This window comes from Manacus vitellinus, unplaced genomic scaffold (assembly GCF_001715985.3).
Source record: "Manacus vitellinus isolate BGI_N305 unplaced genomic scaffold, ASM171598v3 scaffold_24_pilon, whole genome shotgun sequence".
NCBI lineage: Eukaryota > Metazoa > Chordata > Aves > Passeriformes > Pipridae > Manacus > Manacus vitellinus.
The window spans coordinates 8368637-8387010 of record NW_021939798.1 but is presented as its reverse complement, the minus strand read 5'-3'; the positions used below and the strand labels follow the sequence as shown (position 1 = coordinate 8387010).

Here is an 18374-nt window from a genome sequence, read left to right as displayed (position 1 = left end):
CCTCTCCGTCCCCCGGGCCCGGGCAGCCCCCTTTGTCTTTGAAATATTTAGAAGTGATTAATAACAGTTTCTCGTCGCCGCGTAGGGACAAACAAAAATCGTGTCAACATAATCAAAGCGAACTTTTGAGTGAGTGATGGAAATTCAATAGTTTTAACTTTTGTTTTCATGATTATCTTTCGGGGTCCGTGCACAAGAAAGCTCCGGGGCCCACGATTATCATGCTAAAAGCCGGGCTGTGCCTGCCAATAATTAGATTTCTATATGCATTGCCCTTTCCATATTTTCAATGAACGACATGGGGAGCTGCTCTTTTGCAGGTCTGGGAGAGCGAGGCTCTTTTAAGCAGCTCCTAAGCGTGGAATCGGGATTTCGCGGCCGGGCGGGGACAATGGCCCTGGGCACGGCTGGGTGGCACATCCCCAGATCCGCGGGGCTTTGTTCCCGCTCAGCGCCCGCGGTCACCGGGACCCTCCGGCCATCTGTTACCTTGCGGTTACCAGCGTGTTCTCACATTGCCCACAGATGCACAGGGGAAGAGGCAGAGTTTGGCCGCTGCCTTTCTGCAGTGAGGGATTTTCCTGAAGAGGAAAAGAGATTTGTCAGAGGAGATATCCTGTTAGACCCTCAGCTGTCTAACACTAGACTCCTTGAATCGTACTTGAACCCACACACCACCACTTTTCTGTTCATTCGCTAAATACTTTACGTTTTTACTTTTATTATCAAAAAAGAATTTCAGCCTTGATTTGCTCTTTGCTAAGGACCCGTGTTCTTCCCCACACGTACCTGTGTTCTGACTCCTCACACAACCTTGGGCTAAAGCATGGCTCAAGCTGGTGCTGTGCACGGCTCACTCCAGCAGTTCTAAAAACATTTAAAATGTGTTAAACATCGATGCTTAAATACATTAGTGCCAGCGATCCTGAAAGCTCTGTGAAACGATTGTCTTACCCATCTAAGAAAAAAAAAAAACCTGCTGAATCTCTATGCTCTGACCCCATCTTGAATGGAAAACAACACACAAATACTCTTTAAAAGGTTTGATCGTGGCATAATACAGGAGCTGAGAGGCCAGAGCCCTTCTCTCTTTTGTGCAAATGAGACCGGGGAACAGAGTGGACTTGGGGAGGGAACTGACACTATGATAAAGTGGCCCCACAGGAGGATTTATTCACTTCCAAAAGCCCAAACTAACCCATCTGCTGCCATCAGGAGAAAGCATTGAGCCACTTGATCCCTGAACTTCTTCCAGCAGCAGCATTTCCCCTGTCTGGGGAAAGCCCGGTGGGTTTTCCTGCCTTACTGTCAGCAGCCTTCCCACCCCATCTCCAGTTTCTATTACCACCACATGACACCAAAACATCTCCTGTTAAAACTCTTACTTGAAATTGCTCATTACAGGTAGGACATCTGTAGGACTTTCCCCCCTTACACTAAATAAAGAGTGGGCAGGGTCACAAGCTGTTTTTAAGATCCCTAATCACTGACAAGAGAGGTGAGAAGGAACAATCTGGACATTTCACCTCCCTGCTGAAGCCTGGGGGGCTTCACCACTTTAACCACATCTATTCTAAAGCCACACAAACTCACCTTCTCCCGGGGGTGAAGGATGAACCAGCAGCTGCTGAGACAAATCTCTGCATGTTACCAGTGTTAGATTTACTTCCCAATGACATTACCACGCTTTCCAGAATTTTCCCCATGCATCGGGGTTTGAAACACCTCGACTTTCCAGCAGGAACACAGCCATAGAGTTCAACAAAATGCAATCTTGTTGTTAAAATCCCTGGTCTCATCCTGCTGCAGCCCTTGCAAAGCCAGGCAGTCACGGGGGTTGTCACAGAGTTGAAAAATCATATTTGCTTTCATGCATAGTGAGGAATAAAAGAATCCGAGTTTAAATACTTTAATCCACACACTTAAATCTACAGAGAAATACAGTACAAACAACAAGACAACAAAAAGATGCAACAGGAAATTCAGTAACAGAGTCAGTGCTGTGAAAAACCTGTATTTACAAACTTCTATGATGAATATGGAGCAGATGTTTCTCAAAAGAGCCTTCTGGGAGCGTTAAGTCACAGGGACAGGCCATGGTACAACTCACTGAGGTTTTCAGTCTCCCTTGTGTCCACAGAATGGGGCAGTTCTGTGGCTTTGCTGAAGCTGCAGCTTCTCACAGACAGAACCTGCCCCAAGCTCTCTAACCTCACATCAGCCTGTGTCATGACTGGAGCACACACTGGAGCACACGTCACAAATTGTTATGAGACACAATCACAGTCCCTGTGCCTCTGCAGCAAATAAAGAACAGCCCTCCCAGCTTTTATGACAAAGACTTTTTACAGCAATACTTCCTCATCCTCCCATTTCAGCCTGCCTCCTTTTAAAAACCAAAGGAAAACCAGTTTGGGATTTGAAAATGTCAGCTGATGTCAAGGAAAAATTGGAAAAGTTTGATTTAAACGTTTATTTTGGAGGTTCAAGATTATGGTGGCTGGTTCTTTCCTTGCAAGTAAGATCTCACATACTGTACAGCTGCCAGCAGTGGGGTTTGCTCTGAGTTTCTGTTCTCTGAGGAGAGAGGCAGGAATGATGCAGACGGTGTCTGTTTATGTTTGAGCACTAAATACAGATCTCAAACTGCACCATAAGGATACAACTGATCTGTCAAGAGTCCACTGATCACTCCTCCCTTACTGCTCAGTGGGAAACAAAAAAATACTGAATCCCAAATGTTACTTTTATCAGATGAAAAAAATCTAAGATGTTACAAATTCTATTTTTTGACCTATTGCACTCTAAGCTCATATTTTTCCTGTTTAGTGCAATGTCAGAATATATGGATAAACACATGCAGTGCAAATCCCAAGTTGCAGCATCACAGTATGTGAAGCTAAAGAATAACTTTCATTTTTTAACTGCTAACATGCTGGTATTTTCTTGTAAGTAGTTATTACTAATTTAAAGTTACAGCTCTTAAAGGTAACATTTTTACAGTATTCTGATCACTGATTACTAAACAACTGCTATACATATTTGAAGTTACAAGCTACAAAAATAAAAATCCATTCTGTTTAACTATAAAAATCCTAGAAAGAGAAGATGGCTGGAGGTACTCAAAGGATTACAGCAGTTGGTAGCAGACAAAATGGCTTTGGAGGGATGTAAACCTTTAAGTTACAGAATGCAATAAACTCACAATATAAGTTCCCACTTAATCTTAAAGAGAAAATTATTTTTATGCTGAAATCTACAAACAAGCTGCAAATTAGATGATGCAAAAAATTAATTACATACAGCAGTAGGGGTACACAGGAAACAGGGCAGCATTAACAAAGTACAATTCTGAATACATTCATAGTGTGAAGGGCCAGATCCTCAGCTAAGAAAAGTCTGCACAACATCACTAGGTTTAGTCAAGGCATGTGGCTTTATCCAGCTGGAATTATCTCCCTGAGATGCCCAAAACCTGAATTGAATATTCAGCACTCTTAGCAAGAAAACAAAATTGTGATCATGTCATGCCTTTAGAACTGTGGCCTCAACAAGAGAGAACATGTAAATTCTCTCAGTATGTTTAATTACCAATGAACAAGTGGTCTCTGCTGTCTCATCCCTGTGTTCAAGCAGTAGCTCTGATTTCTCAGAAAAAAAGGAACTTTTTAATTAAGTAGTTCACATTCAACAGAATCAGTTATGTACTGGTATTTTCAATCCTAATCTACTCCTAACTGAATATTCAATTTTTTCTTTTCCAAAAGGAAGAAAACTGCTAGTAGTCTGAAAGGATTTTCTGTTAGAACACATGCAAAGATTCCTAAATGACCTACCCTTAGACTAAGTGGGTTCCAGTGCTGCTCTACCAAAAGCATTTGGTGCCAAGTAAAAAAAGAGTAACTACTGTAACACTGGTACCATAGTGCTGCTCACAGCTAAAGGTGCAGTGCTTTAGGCTTTTATTTAGCCAGTGAGATACAATAACACACTATAAAAGCTCTGAGCTTCAGTGCAACATAAGACAGAACCAGAAGGAAGGGGCCAAACTGAAACCAAACCCTTTAACACTCAGTTCTCAGAAGGTGGAGAACGAGGAGGTTCCTCCCCAGCAGCAAGGAACAAAACCTGTCCTTTCAGAACAGGCCAGGGGGTCTGGGATCCTCTGGAGTCCTGACAGCTCCCAGGGGGTGATGGTGCCTGGAAAAGCCAAGCAGGTGGCTCACTGGGCTACCAACAGCTGTGTGGAGCCATTCCAGCTTCCTTTGCTGACAGGCTGGCTGGCATGAGCATAAATTGGACAGCAGCTCACTGTCCTGGCTTCAGCAGAGCTGCTGATACTGTCCCAAATGACGTTTTTAGCTGAAGTTAAGCCAGCACAAAATGAGTAATTAAATGACTGAGGGACACAAGTGCTTACGGAGTAGTTGTAAACACCAGCAAGAGGGGGAATAAATTCTCAATCTGAATCAGCTGAGGTTGCACAGAATAAACCTTTACCTCACTCTTGCTGTAAGCACTGCCTCAAGATTATTGTCTCCAAATGTGTTCAAACATGGTAGCATGTTTTTTGCAACCAGGAGAAACTCCAGTCTGTTTTCTGACAGCAAGTACTTAACACTTCTAACTAAAGACAGTGGTGTTTCAAGTTCCTCAGTGACCAAGAAAAGCAAGCCCTGGGGGGAAAAAAAACATATGGAGAAACACTGGAAGTGAACATATAAAAAAGTATCAAATACATAAATTATGCTACAGTTTTTACACTATAAACATGAAATGCAATTCGTAACAGTGCTGAGAAAAATGTTCAAATTTGAACAGAATCCCAAATTAATTTGAAACCAATATATTACTATTGCAGGGAAAGAAAACACAAGACTGTGTTCTTTAATAACTGCAAAAATTCCAAAATGCTGTTAAAGGTATGCTCTAAACACTACCCTGACCTGCTTTAAATACCAAGAACAACAGACATACCAAAAAAACGCCAAAGCATAAATGAATGCCATTTACCTCAGCTGTTTTTGAAGACAAAAAATGCAAGTTTCGACTTTTTATGAAGTCCAGACGGGAAGAAAGATCCAGCTGGCATCTGAAACAGCTTAACCCTGCTACGAATTGCTGAAGTGAAAACACAGAGTCAAACAAAGCCTATGACAGGAGGTTCTGTGCTCAGGGAAACCCCCACCACATCCTCTCAACACCTGTAAACAAGCCAGGTGTGAGCCAGGCAGGGAGCTGACCCACTGAAAGGCTTCCCATGCAACCTTTTTGTATTTCATGTCACAGGACTGAGAAACCACAGTAAAGTGAAGTTATCAGACCGAACTTCAGTTAAGCTGATAAATGCAGCAATGACTTAAACATTGTGAATTTGCTTTTAAGTGCTTGACCACTGATGTTATTGTTTGCTCTGTACATTTTATACAAAGGTATGATGTATGAAGACTGACAGAAAAAACAATTCATTACTTGCCTTTTTGAAACATTGCTTTCACTATTTTTCCAGTGTTAATGATTAACAGGATAAGGGAAAATTCTTCCATGCAGGACAGGAGCTCCAGCTGCAGAGTCCCCTCTCCCAGACAGAGAGAGGCTCTCTCTGTGTGGTTTTCAGGATTCCAAGCTGCAGGAGGAGTACCCCCTCCCTGTAGCTGTTTGAACTGGTGCTTTATGCACTACAACATTAAAAAAGCATGGAACAGTTTACAGTCACAATGCACAGGGTATCAGGCAGCTACAGCTCTGTTAGACTCTGAGAGCCCACTGCTGACACCAACCTTCTGCAGTGGGACTAAAAACAGTTCCACCAAGGGAACTGAAAACAGGTGTTAACCCAATTGGCAACAAGAGGAAAGGAGGATACACTGAAACCAAAGGACAGTTGGAAGCAGCAAGACTTCCCAACAGATGCCAGTGCTAACAATGTGTGTCTCACAAGAACATTTTGTGTCAGGGTATGACAGCTACACAGTTACAGGGGAAGGGTGAGCCCATGGCCCACTGGGAACTGGACATTTCAGCCTTAAAGAACCATCAATACAATTTCACAAGAGGCTTCCTCGTGCTCACCACGGCTACATTTGCTGCCATCACCATCTGAGACACAAACTTCACCTCCACAAACACGGCCACTTACCAGGGGGTTTTGCCAAACAAGCACCCAGTGAGATGCTTTCACTTGGTTTCTCCAATAGCAATGATGGATTTACATTTCCCAGAGGGTTTCTGGACTCCCAGGGAGCTGCAGTAAGTGGCAGGATGCACAAACACCCATTGGGGCAGAGAAACCAACTCACTGCTCACCTACAGCAACACAAGGAGCCTTCAAAGCCTGGGCATCACTTATTTCTCTTTTAGATGTCAGGAGCCCAAAGACTGAAGTTTTTGAACAGTTAAAAGTTCTCAGGCTATAAACCAATTTGAATCAATTTGATCACCTCATCAACTTCAGGTAACTCTTTAAACTGCATCATTTAAAGTAGCCAGTGGTGTCATTTCTCTTGAGCAAAAACTGCCTTTCAGAGCACACACCCTGCTTTTCCAGAGACTTGTCATTTGTTTGTAAACAACAGTTACATAAGAACCAGAGCATAGAACTTAAATATTTTTAGGATGCTGATGGTAACAAGTTATAAAAAAAAAATATAAAATAACTTAACTGGTAGGATTTTTGCTAATACAAACTGAACCTTGTAACTGAAAAAAAAAAGGTAGTGGATTTATCTAACATATCATACTTAGGGTATTTTAAACACTTTTTACATAGATTTAACTATTTTTATCTATATTTACATACAATAAAATAATTAAAATGAGGTGTATAAGGCTAATGAATATGGAATTTACAAATGGCTTCTGTTTACAGCTCATTCCACTCTAATCACATTTTCAGACAGCTATAAATTCACCGAGAATCAGTAGTATTGAAGTTCTAGTACATACACGTTCTACAAGGAACACCATCAAGTTAAAAACACTCTCCAAAGAGGATTACAATTGAAGGTTTTAAAAATACTGACTTTGCCAAGTTTTCAATAAATTATTTTAAAATATAAATAGTTTGTTCGTTGTTAATGAAAACATCATTTTACAGATTGCTGAAAAATGGTTTCATTTTAAAAAACCTAGAAACACAGCCTGCTTTACCCAGTGGTTTCACTTCCTGTAAGCACAAAGAAAAAACAAACAAACATGGGGGACTAATGACAAAAGCAGCAACATTTAAAGTTCAGACCAGAGCTCTCAATCTCTCTTACAATCTTGGCTTATGCAGCATAAATTCTCTTCCTACTTGGAAGAGCACCTTCAGTAACTGAACTGGACTAAACTGACATTTTAAACCCCAATTCATCTCTCACCCACTGCAGGCTTAAAATGCCTACAACAAAAGAGGGAAAAGGAAGCAGGTTTTTGCTTTTGTTAACCATGAAGATGTTTTCACCTGAGAAGCTTTAACCTGAGAAGCTTCAGATAGGCCAAAGTGACAGTCCCTGTGTACTGTTTACGTGTTCTGAACCTTCAACCCTTCATCTTTTTCTCACCTTATATTCATAAGGGAAATGCAGGTACCAACAAGGTGTTTTTGACTCCCTAACAGCCAGTCAGAAAACAAATGCTTTCATGCTTTTTTCACAATCCAATTATACACAGGAATGCAAGAACCTGCCAACCTCTGCAAACTCAGCTCTCAACCTCCACACTTAAAATGGACACAGCTAACAGATTGATTTACTACTGACCATTCTCAGGTAATTACGAGCCAAGAACTTAACAAGTCTTTAAAAAATACCCCACATTTGTCAATCATCATTATCTCTTTAAAACCTCTCCCTCTGAACAGCCGAAAAACGCTGCTCTTTGTCCAAGTTTGCCTCCAAAAAGCCTCCCCAAGAACTGTGATGCTGTTATTTACAAAAACTAGCATTAGTCTCTCACTGAACTGAAGCAGAGTCAAGTTACAGGATCATTCAGTGCAAGTCATGGTACAATTACTTTGAGTTGTATCTTGGATACTCAGGATGTCAGGGGTACTTTATGGCTTACAAAGCCACTGAAAAAGGTCATTCACTGACAGAACATTTCCAGAAACCTTTGGTCCAAAAGCATCTTTTTCTTGCTGACCAGCTTCCCAAGAGCTCCCAGATGCTCCACTCTCTCAGAGAACAGATGAGAAATGCACTGTACAGACAGTTATTTCTCTTGCTCCCAAGCAGAGGTGGCAGCCAGGAGCAGGCTGCTGTCAGGAAATCAGCCCACATCCTACTTGGTCTGGTTTTCTGTTCTCAGAAAGAGGGCAGGTGGCAGCATGTCAGACTCCCAGCTGTTCCCCTTTCCAAGGGTATGAAACATCCACCTACTGTACTGTGTTTGTGCAGAAGGTCTGATTCCACAGCAAGGAAGGGCTGCAGCATGTCTTTTTGAGGCGTTAAGAGTAACTCACTCCTGCTAGAAAGGCTGGAGGGCATCACCACCAATGTTAAAGGCAAATTAGTTGTGGTAATTCAGCTGTGAAAGTTTTCAGAAGTGTCAAAGCATGGCTTTTTCCTCAGCTCTAGCTCATTCCCAAGTATGAACTTTAGACATAAACCTCACTCTAAATTAGGTGTGTTTTAACGAGCTGAAGTTCCTGACTGTCTCCTGTTGAATTCCATAAAATCTCCGTGTCCTCATCCATGTGCTCTGTCCCAAGGTCCTACTCAGACAGGCTGGAAGCGTCGTCGTCCGTCTGCTCCCCCGAGTGGTACAACATCAGCGCGTGAGTCTTGTGGGTGATGGTGACCGTGCAGGGCCCCTGGGCCCAGGGCTCTCCATCCACCTGCATCGGCATCTTCGAGCTCTTCAGGATCAGCTGGGATCAAACAGAACAACACACAGTCACAGCAGCTCAAAGGAGCCCTGAAAACCCCTTTTCCAGGTCCAGTGTGCTGATGCCAGGCACGTTTCCAGCCTGGACAGGGAGAAACCAGCACAGAACGAGTTGCACTCACCGGTCACCGATCACAGCAAGGCCGTGAATTAGGACATAATTAATTTTTACTAAGCAAGAGAAACATCCACCTCAACTGCAAACTGCAACTTCAGATCTGACAGCTGAGTGGTTGAGATTCTGTACTGTGTATTAAAAAAAAAAACTTTAGGGAAGCAGGTTCCCAATGAGCACTTACCCTCACTGTGTGTGCCTGCCCCAGGCGAACAGGGTTGGCCAGTTTAACCTGGATCTGGGCACAGTGGAAAGAACCATGAACACCAACAACCTCCAGAAGTCCATCATCATGTCTGTGAAACAAAAACAGGACGCTCTTCTTAGTGATGCTCATGAGCTCATAGCATACCTGTCCAAATATTGCACAGTCCTTTTATGGCTTCCACACGGAGAGGACAAATGTTCTACAAACAGGGTTATCTATTTGTGCTGGACAACAAAGCACACTGAACAGCAAATAAAACCATCAAACCCTGCAATTATGGAGGAACACACCAGCTGGCTTCTGGAAATTATGGATATGTGACTTCCCAAGGCTCATTGTGTTTACTTAAAGCTCACAGTGGACTTCTCTTCAATGAACTTGTAAAATTTTCTTTCTTTTCACTCAGATATTAACCTACAGGAAAATCTTTTAATGGCTTAATTTTTTTCAGATTTGGGTAAAGGACCTTGCCCAAGTATCTTTCAGAAATCTTTCAGAAATCTTTCAGAAATCTTTCAGAAATCTTTCAGGATCACAAGCCGTGTAACAGAACTACAAAGTATATTTATATATATGGCTTCTGAAGAAGGAAGTCACAGGAGGGAATAACTAATGTTCCCATACATTTTTCTCCTTAGTATTGCTCCAGTTTTCTCAAGCATAGGAGTTAAAATTTGGACATGTTTTGTTTTTACTTTCTATTTTAACCTCCATTGAGATGTGTTCTTTAAGATTCCGAAATAGATCCATACTTTTTGAAGGTTACCTTAATTTGTAACAGCCTCTTCAATGCTACTGCTGTCTGTCATGCCAGACATTTTGAAAAAGTCTTTAAAAAACCCCTTGATGTGTGGGATGCATTTAGTCCAAGTCTCTAATATGAGGAAAATAAATGTGAGACAGCCCGGGCATCCTTCTGATCTGCAGTAAGCACAGTCTGCTGGAGGGAATTCCTTACACTACAAGGACAGTTAAAGGAAAAAAGCAAGGCCAAAAATGCACTGTGTACCTTGCCAAGGGATAAGGTTCATCCCCCATTCCTTCCCAGAGCCTGCAGCCACCTCCCCAGTATCCAATATTCAGCACAATGATGCCTTCCAAATTGGGCAACTCGATCCTCTCACCATCCAACTCTAGCTTTAAAAGACAAACAGAAGTTAATTACTGTGGATCAGATTCAGTACTTCAGTACAAGCTAGTTATTCTCTTTATGGTCTTTTAATAAGCTTCCATTCGAAGGAAAATTGGCCCTGTACAAATAGAATGTGTTTTCTTTCAATACTTTAAAAAAAAAATTACTTCTGATTTCCCAAGATATCCTGAGTTGTAGTAAATTTCTGTTAGTAAAGAAAAGAAAAAGAACTCTCACTTATGTAAGTCTCTGGTGCTAAGGCAAATTTTATCTGAATATCAGTGCTTGAACTCATAGAACTGAGTCAAGGCCAGACAAAAAATTAGGAATTTTCAGTAAGCTCAAAGACACAAATTCCATGAAGGAAGCTGCAGATAGCAAAAGGAACATCAAAAATACTCCAAGGCCAGACCCACCCTTACACAAATATCACACAGATAGATGTAAAGTGCAAAGCTTCTTCCCTTTTTTTTTCCCCCATAAGTTTTTACACTCCACTGACTATCCAGAGAATAAGCAAGCTAAAAAAACTTACCTCAACCTTTTTGTTAAGGTCTTTACATTCTTGTACTAAGCAGTCTTTGGTTCCATAAAAAAAATAAACAGCCTACAAAAAAACCCCAAAACAAAACAGGGAGAAAAGAAGAAAACACTGTTAGAAAAAGATAACATATGGAGACTATTTTAAATATTCATGTACAGTTATGGCTTTGCAAACCTTATCTGCACTCAAACTAAAGTTTCCAAATGAGATGGGCTACAACTTGAATCAGAAACTTACTTTCCACTTGAAAAGGAAATAGGCAATGTCTTTAACCCACTAAGTTTCAAAGCAAATGAGAAATTCTGAGTAAAAACTGAACAAACAGCCAATTCTGTAAGCAGAGCCAAGGCTGTAACACTTGGGAGTGGGCTGGAAATGGTTTTTTACCCATGGAATCCCCTCACCAAGAAAAATGGATTCAAACTCTTAAAACTGCATGAAAGGAAGCAGGGGAGTGAAGCAATGTAAAGCAGAAAATAGCCTTAAGTCAAATCCACAACTACAAAGAGGAAATCCCACTTTACCCAACCCACCTTATTGATAATTCTGCTGGAAAACAGAGAGGGAGTCTTTTCACGATGAGCATGGAAATTTAAAGCCATGAGAGCATCAGGTCCTATAGAAAAGTAGTTGTTCATTGTGAATACCTGTAAGACAGAACTTCCAGTTATGGCCTTATTAAATATTATTATTAGGGTTTAAAATTCAGAGTGTTTAGTGGGAAGTTGGTAAACAGAAAAATACTTATAGAGGTATTCCACAGAATTCATATTTATACTTGCAAGCCATACCTTTGGTTTCCTTAAGTTGTAGTATCCTTTGTTTGTTACTTGAACCTTCCATCTGAAAAACAACAGTTGTTACTTAGACTCGTGACAGTTCTCAGTGTAAGGCTGCAGTTAGGAATCCTATATGTATACTGGGATCAAGTCAAAAGACTAAATTTAGTTAAATTATGGAAGAGTTAAGCCCTGCAGAACAATCACATAAAGGTCAAATTTGGACCTCAGTTTTTGTAGTTCCTTCCAGCAACACTTGTGTTTCTTTACATGAAGTGCTGCAGTGGGTCATCAGCAGAGCTACAGCAGTACTGGGTCCTCCACATTTTACCTTTTCACTGTTCCTTACCTGTCCAGTTTGATTCCATCTGCCTCCATGACATTCCGTAAGATCTGTTCCACAGGGACTTCTCCAGCATAACCTGCCCCCCAGCCCAGTGTGTTGGACAGGTCATTCCCTGTTCCCAGAGGTAAAATTGCAACTTGTGGGATATATCGTTCTTGCCCCTAGGACACAAAACCACTGCGTGTCAGCTCCTGCTCCAGCACTCATTGTCTCCATTTCAGCCCCAAAAGCTCAGATTAGGTAAATACCATAAATCCTGACACAGAGCAGGGCACTGGGCTGGCACTGTCAGCACAGCAGATGGCACATTGAACTGCTTACCACAGGGATAATGTAAAGGAAGGAAATGTTAAACCACTGTGAGAAGGAAAGAGAATACAAACACAATATGGAAACAGTGCATTAGGAACACTGAACAGAGTACTCCTTCAAAGCAATGATGCTTTGGATCTGGGAAGTGATATGAACTGAGAGATGTAACACAGCAGACTGTGAACAACAAGACACCAAAATGCTCTTACAGGCTGAGGTGAGGATGGGTCTAAACAAGACATGCACATAATGCCAGTGTTCAACCACCCAGAGAGACACACACACACACGTACGGAGGAGAGGCAGCGTCTCGCTTTCACACTGTCACCCACAGATGGAGCAGGTGACAAACACCTCTGCAGAGCACAGTGACAGAAGCAGACACTCAGAACAGCTGCCTTAGCAAAGGGCTTGGCTCTCGTCACCACAGCAGGGTGAGCAGTTATTTCACATGTACTATGGCCTTGGAAATTCAGCTGTGAAAAGCACTTGCAGTGAATTGGCACCGTGGTCACTATTTTTTCAAGCAGAGTTATCAGCCAGGTAACCTGTATTTGAGAGTCATGATAAATGTAGGGAGCAAATAACCTCCTGCTGATAATAACCTCAACAGTATTTACCTAACACCAGTGACTCAATTTGAGCAAAGAAAAACCCAGATTTCATGAATTCTATTGGCTCTGAGGGACAATATATCAAGTGTCCAAGACCATGTAACCATACCTTCATATTCATTAACCTTTATAGTTACTTTATCAGCACACAATAATTCTCAAAATGAGTTTGATTATGCATGAAGTTGTAATAATGGCCTTCAACTACAATATTTCATGTATTAACAAGAAAGCTGCAGTAAAAAAAAAAAAACATTGATATAAGAAGAGTAACTTCCTTTTAGCACTAGAAGAAAGTTTATTAGGTAAAGCACTAAAGCCCTTGTAATTATTCTCCATTCTTAATCTTCTCAGGAGTTCTTAGTAGTACCCCATAAACTGGAATTATCTTCCATTTCAAATCAGCAGTAAACAGCTTATTTTTTCCTTCTCTACTTGCTGTTAATAGGTGAGGATGCAGGCAGACAAACTCTTCAGAATATATGATAAGGAGCAGAAGCAAATTACTGCTCTCATTCATGCACTGGCAATATAACCAGTACAGCTGGCAAAATTATGAGGTTATTATAAAAGATTGAGAGTGCTGGGAGAAGCAAGCAGTCAGAGCACATTAGCCAGTGTCAGCCACACTGTTTATGACAAAATAAATCTGTTTAGACAAAGAGGAAATAACAATGCATAAAATATCCTGCAGCTTGTTCTTGTCTTGTTTTACAGAAGAGAACAACTTTAAAAAGCTGTCATATTTTTCCTGAACTACAAGATGCACTTCCCCCAGCCCTCCCCCAATATGAATAAGCAATTCTGCAAACATTTCTCTGCAGGCCTATTCAGGAAGATGAAGGCAATAAATGCAGGTAAGAGATTAGGGGTAGCAACAACAGCACCAAAACTCATTTCATCGTTAAGACATTTTTAAAATTAAAACCACAATACCTTTATCTTCATTTCATCAATGGCATCCAGGACCCAGCCCACTGTGCCATCCCCACCACAGACAAGAACCCTGACAGCGTTGCAAGGCAGCAAGGTACAGAGCTGGAGGGCTTTAGCAGGTGCAATTTTGCTCAGATCAAAAACCTGGAAGAAAGGGAAATAAGGAATTCTGTAAGTTCACATGACATGACTCAGGATTTGCCTCATGGATAAACAACTTTGAGAGGCTCATTCCAATGCAAAACAAAGATCCTCCATTTACAATATCACATTAGCAAATGAGCTGTCCTGACTTTTATGAGCAGGATTTGGTTTCCCAAATTCACAACAGCTCCAGCTGTCTCACTAGGATTAAATGGACTTTATTAAACTGAGCTGAGAGAGTCCTCAGAAAAGTCTGTATGTAGAAGCATGATGATGAATTCTGTAAAGATGAAAGACTTCAGATAAAAGTAATTTTAAAACACCCAGCACACAAAGAGGTTAATTCTTTGATGCATTTAAAACAAATGCACAGTGATTTCTCTTAGGCTGTATTCCATGGCTGGGTTTTGAACTTCAAAGGAAGAGTATTAAGGTGCAGCCAGGAAATCCAGGGAACAACTGCCTGCCTTACATCAACATCCTGTGCCATCCCACAGGGATTTTAAGGGGAAAGCAACTACACACAGCAGAAACTGTAAATGCTGACATTTCCACAAGTGAGGATTTAAAATACAGGTTTCAAATTAAGAATATCTAAATACTTCATTTTCCAAAAAGTGTATCCTGTTTCAAGAGTCAGATACTTCTCATTAACTTAATGACTGCATTATTACTGTAAATAAAAAAATGTGGACTGGTATTAGAATCCCAACAAACTTGGGGGTGGGAGGAGCCTCTACACTTTTGGTTTCTCTTTATGAAGCTGTTCTTTCTAAAGCAACAAACTGCATGAATTTGTTTCCTACTGATCTTCCACAAGACCCTGCTGCCATTGTGTAAGCAAAGTGATGTTTATTCTAATTTAAACCTTCATTTTAGGATAGTGGCTTTTCACAGCAAGTACCTGAACGGGGTTCAGCAGCATTTTAAATTCTCCAAGTAAAGTTTCACCCATGTTGTTCCCACTGCGAGTATTTGCCAGTATGATCACTGGCATCCAGTGTTTTCTGCAGTAAGGTACCACCTGCAAAGGGTGAAAGTCAGTCAGTCACACAAATACTGCACGTTTGAAAGTGTTTTCAGCCTTGCTCCAAAACCCATCCCCTGTAAGCACTGAAAGGAGGAAGTCACCAATTAGTCTGAAGCAGTCAAAACAGAAACAAATATTTCTGACACACCAAGGCTGAAGATTCTGCAGTCCCCAGGAAAACAAACACTACAATGTTATGAACACAGCAGTAAAAAAAAAAAATATAATCACAAAACATTCAAGAAAGTAACATACCCAAAGCTCAGTATTGTGGAATAAAAAAGTTCACCTGTACGCTTGTGCTTCAACAACCATGTTAGTAAAATGACAAACACCTCTGAATTAGCACAGCAAGTATTTACTATACCTTGGAACATTTACCTGATAGTTATTAACCTGACAATGCACTGAGTTCAAGTTTCATTGTGTGTTTGTGGGTTTATTTGGTCCAAGAAGCAGGAGGCCATTACCTTTTCATAACTGGTTTTTTTGTCTTTTCGCATCTGGTTGATTGTAGACAAATAGTAGGGTGGGATAATTAAGTCTTTGAATTCTCCAAATGTACACTCCTCAGTCCTTAAACAATCCACCATGCATTCATCATGCACAGTGTACTGACACCATGCACATCTGGAATAAAAGACCAAAGAACATGAAAACAACCCTCAAATAACAGGCACATTGATTCTGCTCAATTATTTTAGACAGACTAACTTTCAGCAAAGTACTTATGTTGGCACACACCATTATAAGTAATATTTAAAGCACATTACAGGGAAAACCCTTCATTCCCTGGAAAACTATGTATTGGCTATAGAAAACTACGTAAATTGCTCATGTGCTTTCAAGTCTAGGAAAGCATTTGAATTCTGTGGGGAAAAAAACCCCCGAGAGTTGTAAATTAATTTTGTTCTCAGTAAAATATAGGTGCTATAAATATCCTCCTGCATTGTTTGTGATATTAACAGTTACACTGAAAGCCTGTATGAGAACCTGAACTCCTCTCTGTCCTTAAAGAGCACAGATAAAACATTCGAGTTCAATTCAATAAAGTACTACTGGTAATATTAATTGATGCATTTCTTAATATTGCTAATACCCCTTTAAATCTGAAACCTAAAAGGCACAGTGCAATGCTGATGGGATTTTGTTATGCAAAACTGCTGTGTTTTTTGACCTCTTCTAAAAGCTGCCCTGGAAAACGGACTGGAACAAGAGGAAATACTGCAATACCCACTACCAGCCTCTGCAGAATGTTAATCCTCATTTGGTACATCCAAAGCCTTGATTTAAGCAGCTGGGAAAGCTATTTTTGGAGTTCCCCTGACTAATCCAACACATGAGTACCAATGATACTTGCCCTATACCGTGACTTTATTTTCCTCTTCTTCCTTCCTTTCCTCTTTGCCTCCAAATTCCTCCCATTTCTTCTTCTACACACACTCTCAAGGTTCTGTTTCTGAAAGTAATACTCTTATACTGTAATTCTGCTTACTTACCAAGCAGTTTGCCAGTATCACACAGAAGCAAAGCAAAAGCTGGCAGAATATATGCTTAAAAGAGGACATCCTTTGGGAAGGCTGAACCAACACACTGTACTCAGGACCTGGGGCACTATCACTGTATTTTGGCACAACATGCCACAGACAACTTTGCAAGCAGCCTTACTAATGACAGTGAAAGCCCATTTAATGGTTCCTTCAATTCTTAAACACTCTTAGCAGAAACTTTTAACAACAGCTTGTATTACAGTAGGTTATAAAACTTCCCATTAGCTTTTTTTGTGCGTCCTTAAAAATAAACCTGAAACCTCTATAGGTCAGTTGTTTGTTCTATTTGCACTGAGCAGACGCCAATTTTGAGATGTGCAAACACACTCTGGTGTTCTGAACTGTGAACTGTGCCCCCCATTGCTGAGGCTACCCACTGTACAAATGACAAATGGATCAGAACCTTCTTAATGTCACCCCCTAAAACACAAACTCTCTTGGACACAGAGAGTCTCTTCTATGTAACTACACAGCAGCTTGCCCATCGTGCTGGAGTAATGCAATTAAGAGAACGAGTGGACATGAGATGCAATGCCACACTAATCTTAATCTATGACTCAAATTACCCACAAGCATCCATTTTAATTTTAGGCTCTTTGAGGTTGTTGTTTTTTAACGATTTCTTATCTGACTACTGCAGGACCTCCTCGGGGGTGATGTCTACCATTAAGCCTGCAGAAAATACAACACCGACAGGGCACCGTACGCTGTGTTACAGAGTCTAAGCCCCCCGCAGTACCTGTAGTCGCAGAGCTTGGGCTGGGTGCCGCACTGCTGCTTGCACACCACGCAGCAGCTGCAGAGGGGGACGTTGCCCCTGACCCAGTGGTGTGGGATGGAGCTTTGGGCTGCCCCGGCGCCTCTTGTCATGATCTCCTTGCAGAGGAAGCGCTGGTCCGCCTTCTTGAGGCAGCGCTCGCTGGCGCGCAGCCCGCAGCAGCCGCAGAAGGCTCCGCGCAGCATGTGCTGGGCGCACACGCAGCAGTACGAGGGCTGCCCGAACAGGTCCGTGTAGTGCCAGTCGTGCTTGCTCTTGCGGAAGATGTCCCGTATCAGCAGCTGCCGCCGCGACCGCTGGAAGCTGCCACACGCGGTGATGAGCACGGGCAGCAGCACGGAGAACAGCGTCCAGAGCGCCAGGCGCCAGTCGGCCCCGCCCGGGCCCTCCATCCCCGCGGCTCCCCGCACTAACCCCTCGCTCCGCTCGGGCGGGCGGCGGGGCGAGCTCCGGCACGGCCCCTTCGCTCAGGGAGCCAGCGCGCAGCTTCATGAACCATCCTAATCCCCGCCCCGCGGCTCGGCACGACACTGGCGCCAGCATGGGGGCGTTGGCGAGAGGCTTCCTCGCGGGGGCTCTCCGCCGCCCGCCCGGCCGTGCGCGGGGCCGGGCCGCCGCCCGGGCGCTCCCGCGGGGGAGCGGCCGCTCGGCCCCCGCCGCCGGCCTGCGCACCTTCCCTCCGCGACGGGGCAACGGCGCGGCTCACCCGGGCCACTTCGCCCCGCGCCGCTCCCTCGCCCGCGAGGTCCCCCGGCGGGGCCGTGCCGGGGCAAAGTGCCGGGGCAAAGTGCCGGGCCCGCAGGACACGGCGCGGACGCGAGAGGCGCCGCGGGACGCGCGGCGGCGGAAGCGGAAGAAGCTCGGAGGGCGGTTGCCAGGAGACGGGCGCCGCCCGCCCCGCGCCTGTCGCTGACATCGGGATGGCGCCGGGGGGGCTCCAGCACCCGCCACAGTGCGTGACGGAGCGGTTCGGCTCTGCCTGGCCCGGGCCCGAGGCGAAGGCCGAATCACCGCCCTG

General features: G+C 42.9%; 2 protein-coding genes across 2 annotated transcripts in view; both read right to left on the bottom strand.

The window, feature by feature from the left end:
- The window catches only part of LOC103754900 (meteorin-like protein), a 6857-nt gene extending 5151 nt beyond the window's left edge, over nt 1-1706 (bottom strand). Inside the window, exons 1-2 of the mRNA XM_029960087.1 lie at nt 1594-1706; nt 515-581 (exon numbers count right to left, since the gene is read on the bottom strand). Coding sequence (XP_029815947.1) covers nt 515-581; nt 1594-1706 — 180 coding nt within the window. The remainder of the gene's footprint in view (nt 1-514; nt 582-1593) is intronic.
- Nucleotides 1707-1893: 187 nt separating this feature from the next.
- Nucleotides 1894-17784, bottom strand: DGKE (diacylglycerol kinase epsilon). The gene is made up of 11 exons (XM_018073341.3): nt 17318-17784; nt 15499-15658; nt 14903-15022; nt 13855-13998; nt 11996-12153; nt 11659-11710; nt 11401-11514; nt 10859-10930; nt 10201-10328; nt 9168-9279; nt 1894-8851 (listed from the first exon to the last, which is right to left on the bottom strand). The coding sequence occupies exons 1-11, from the start codon at nt 17746-17748 to the stop codon at nt 8696-8698; spliced, it is 1647 nt and encodes a 548-aa protein (XP_017928830.2). The 5' UTR covers nt 17749-17784; the 3' UTR covers nt 1894-8695.
- Nucleotides 17785-18374: the final 590 nt, after the last annotated feature.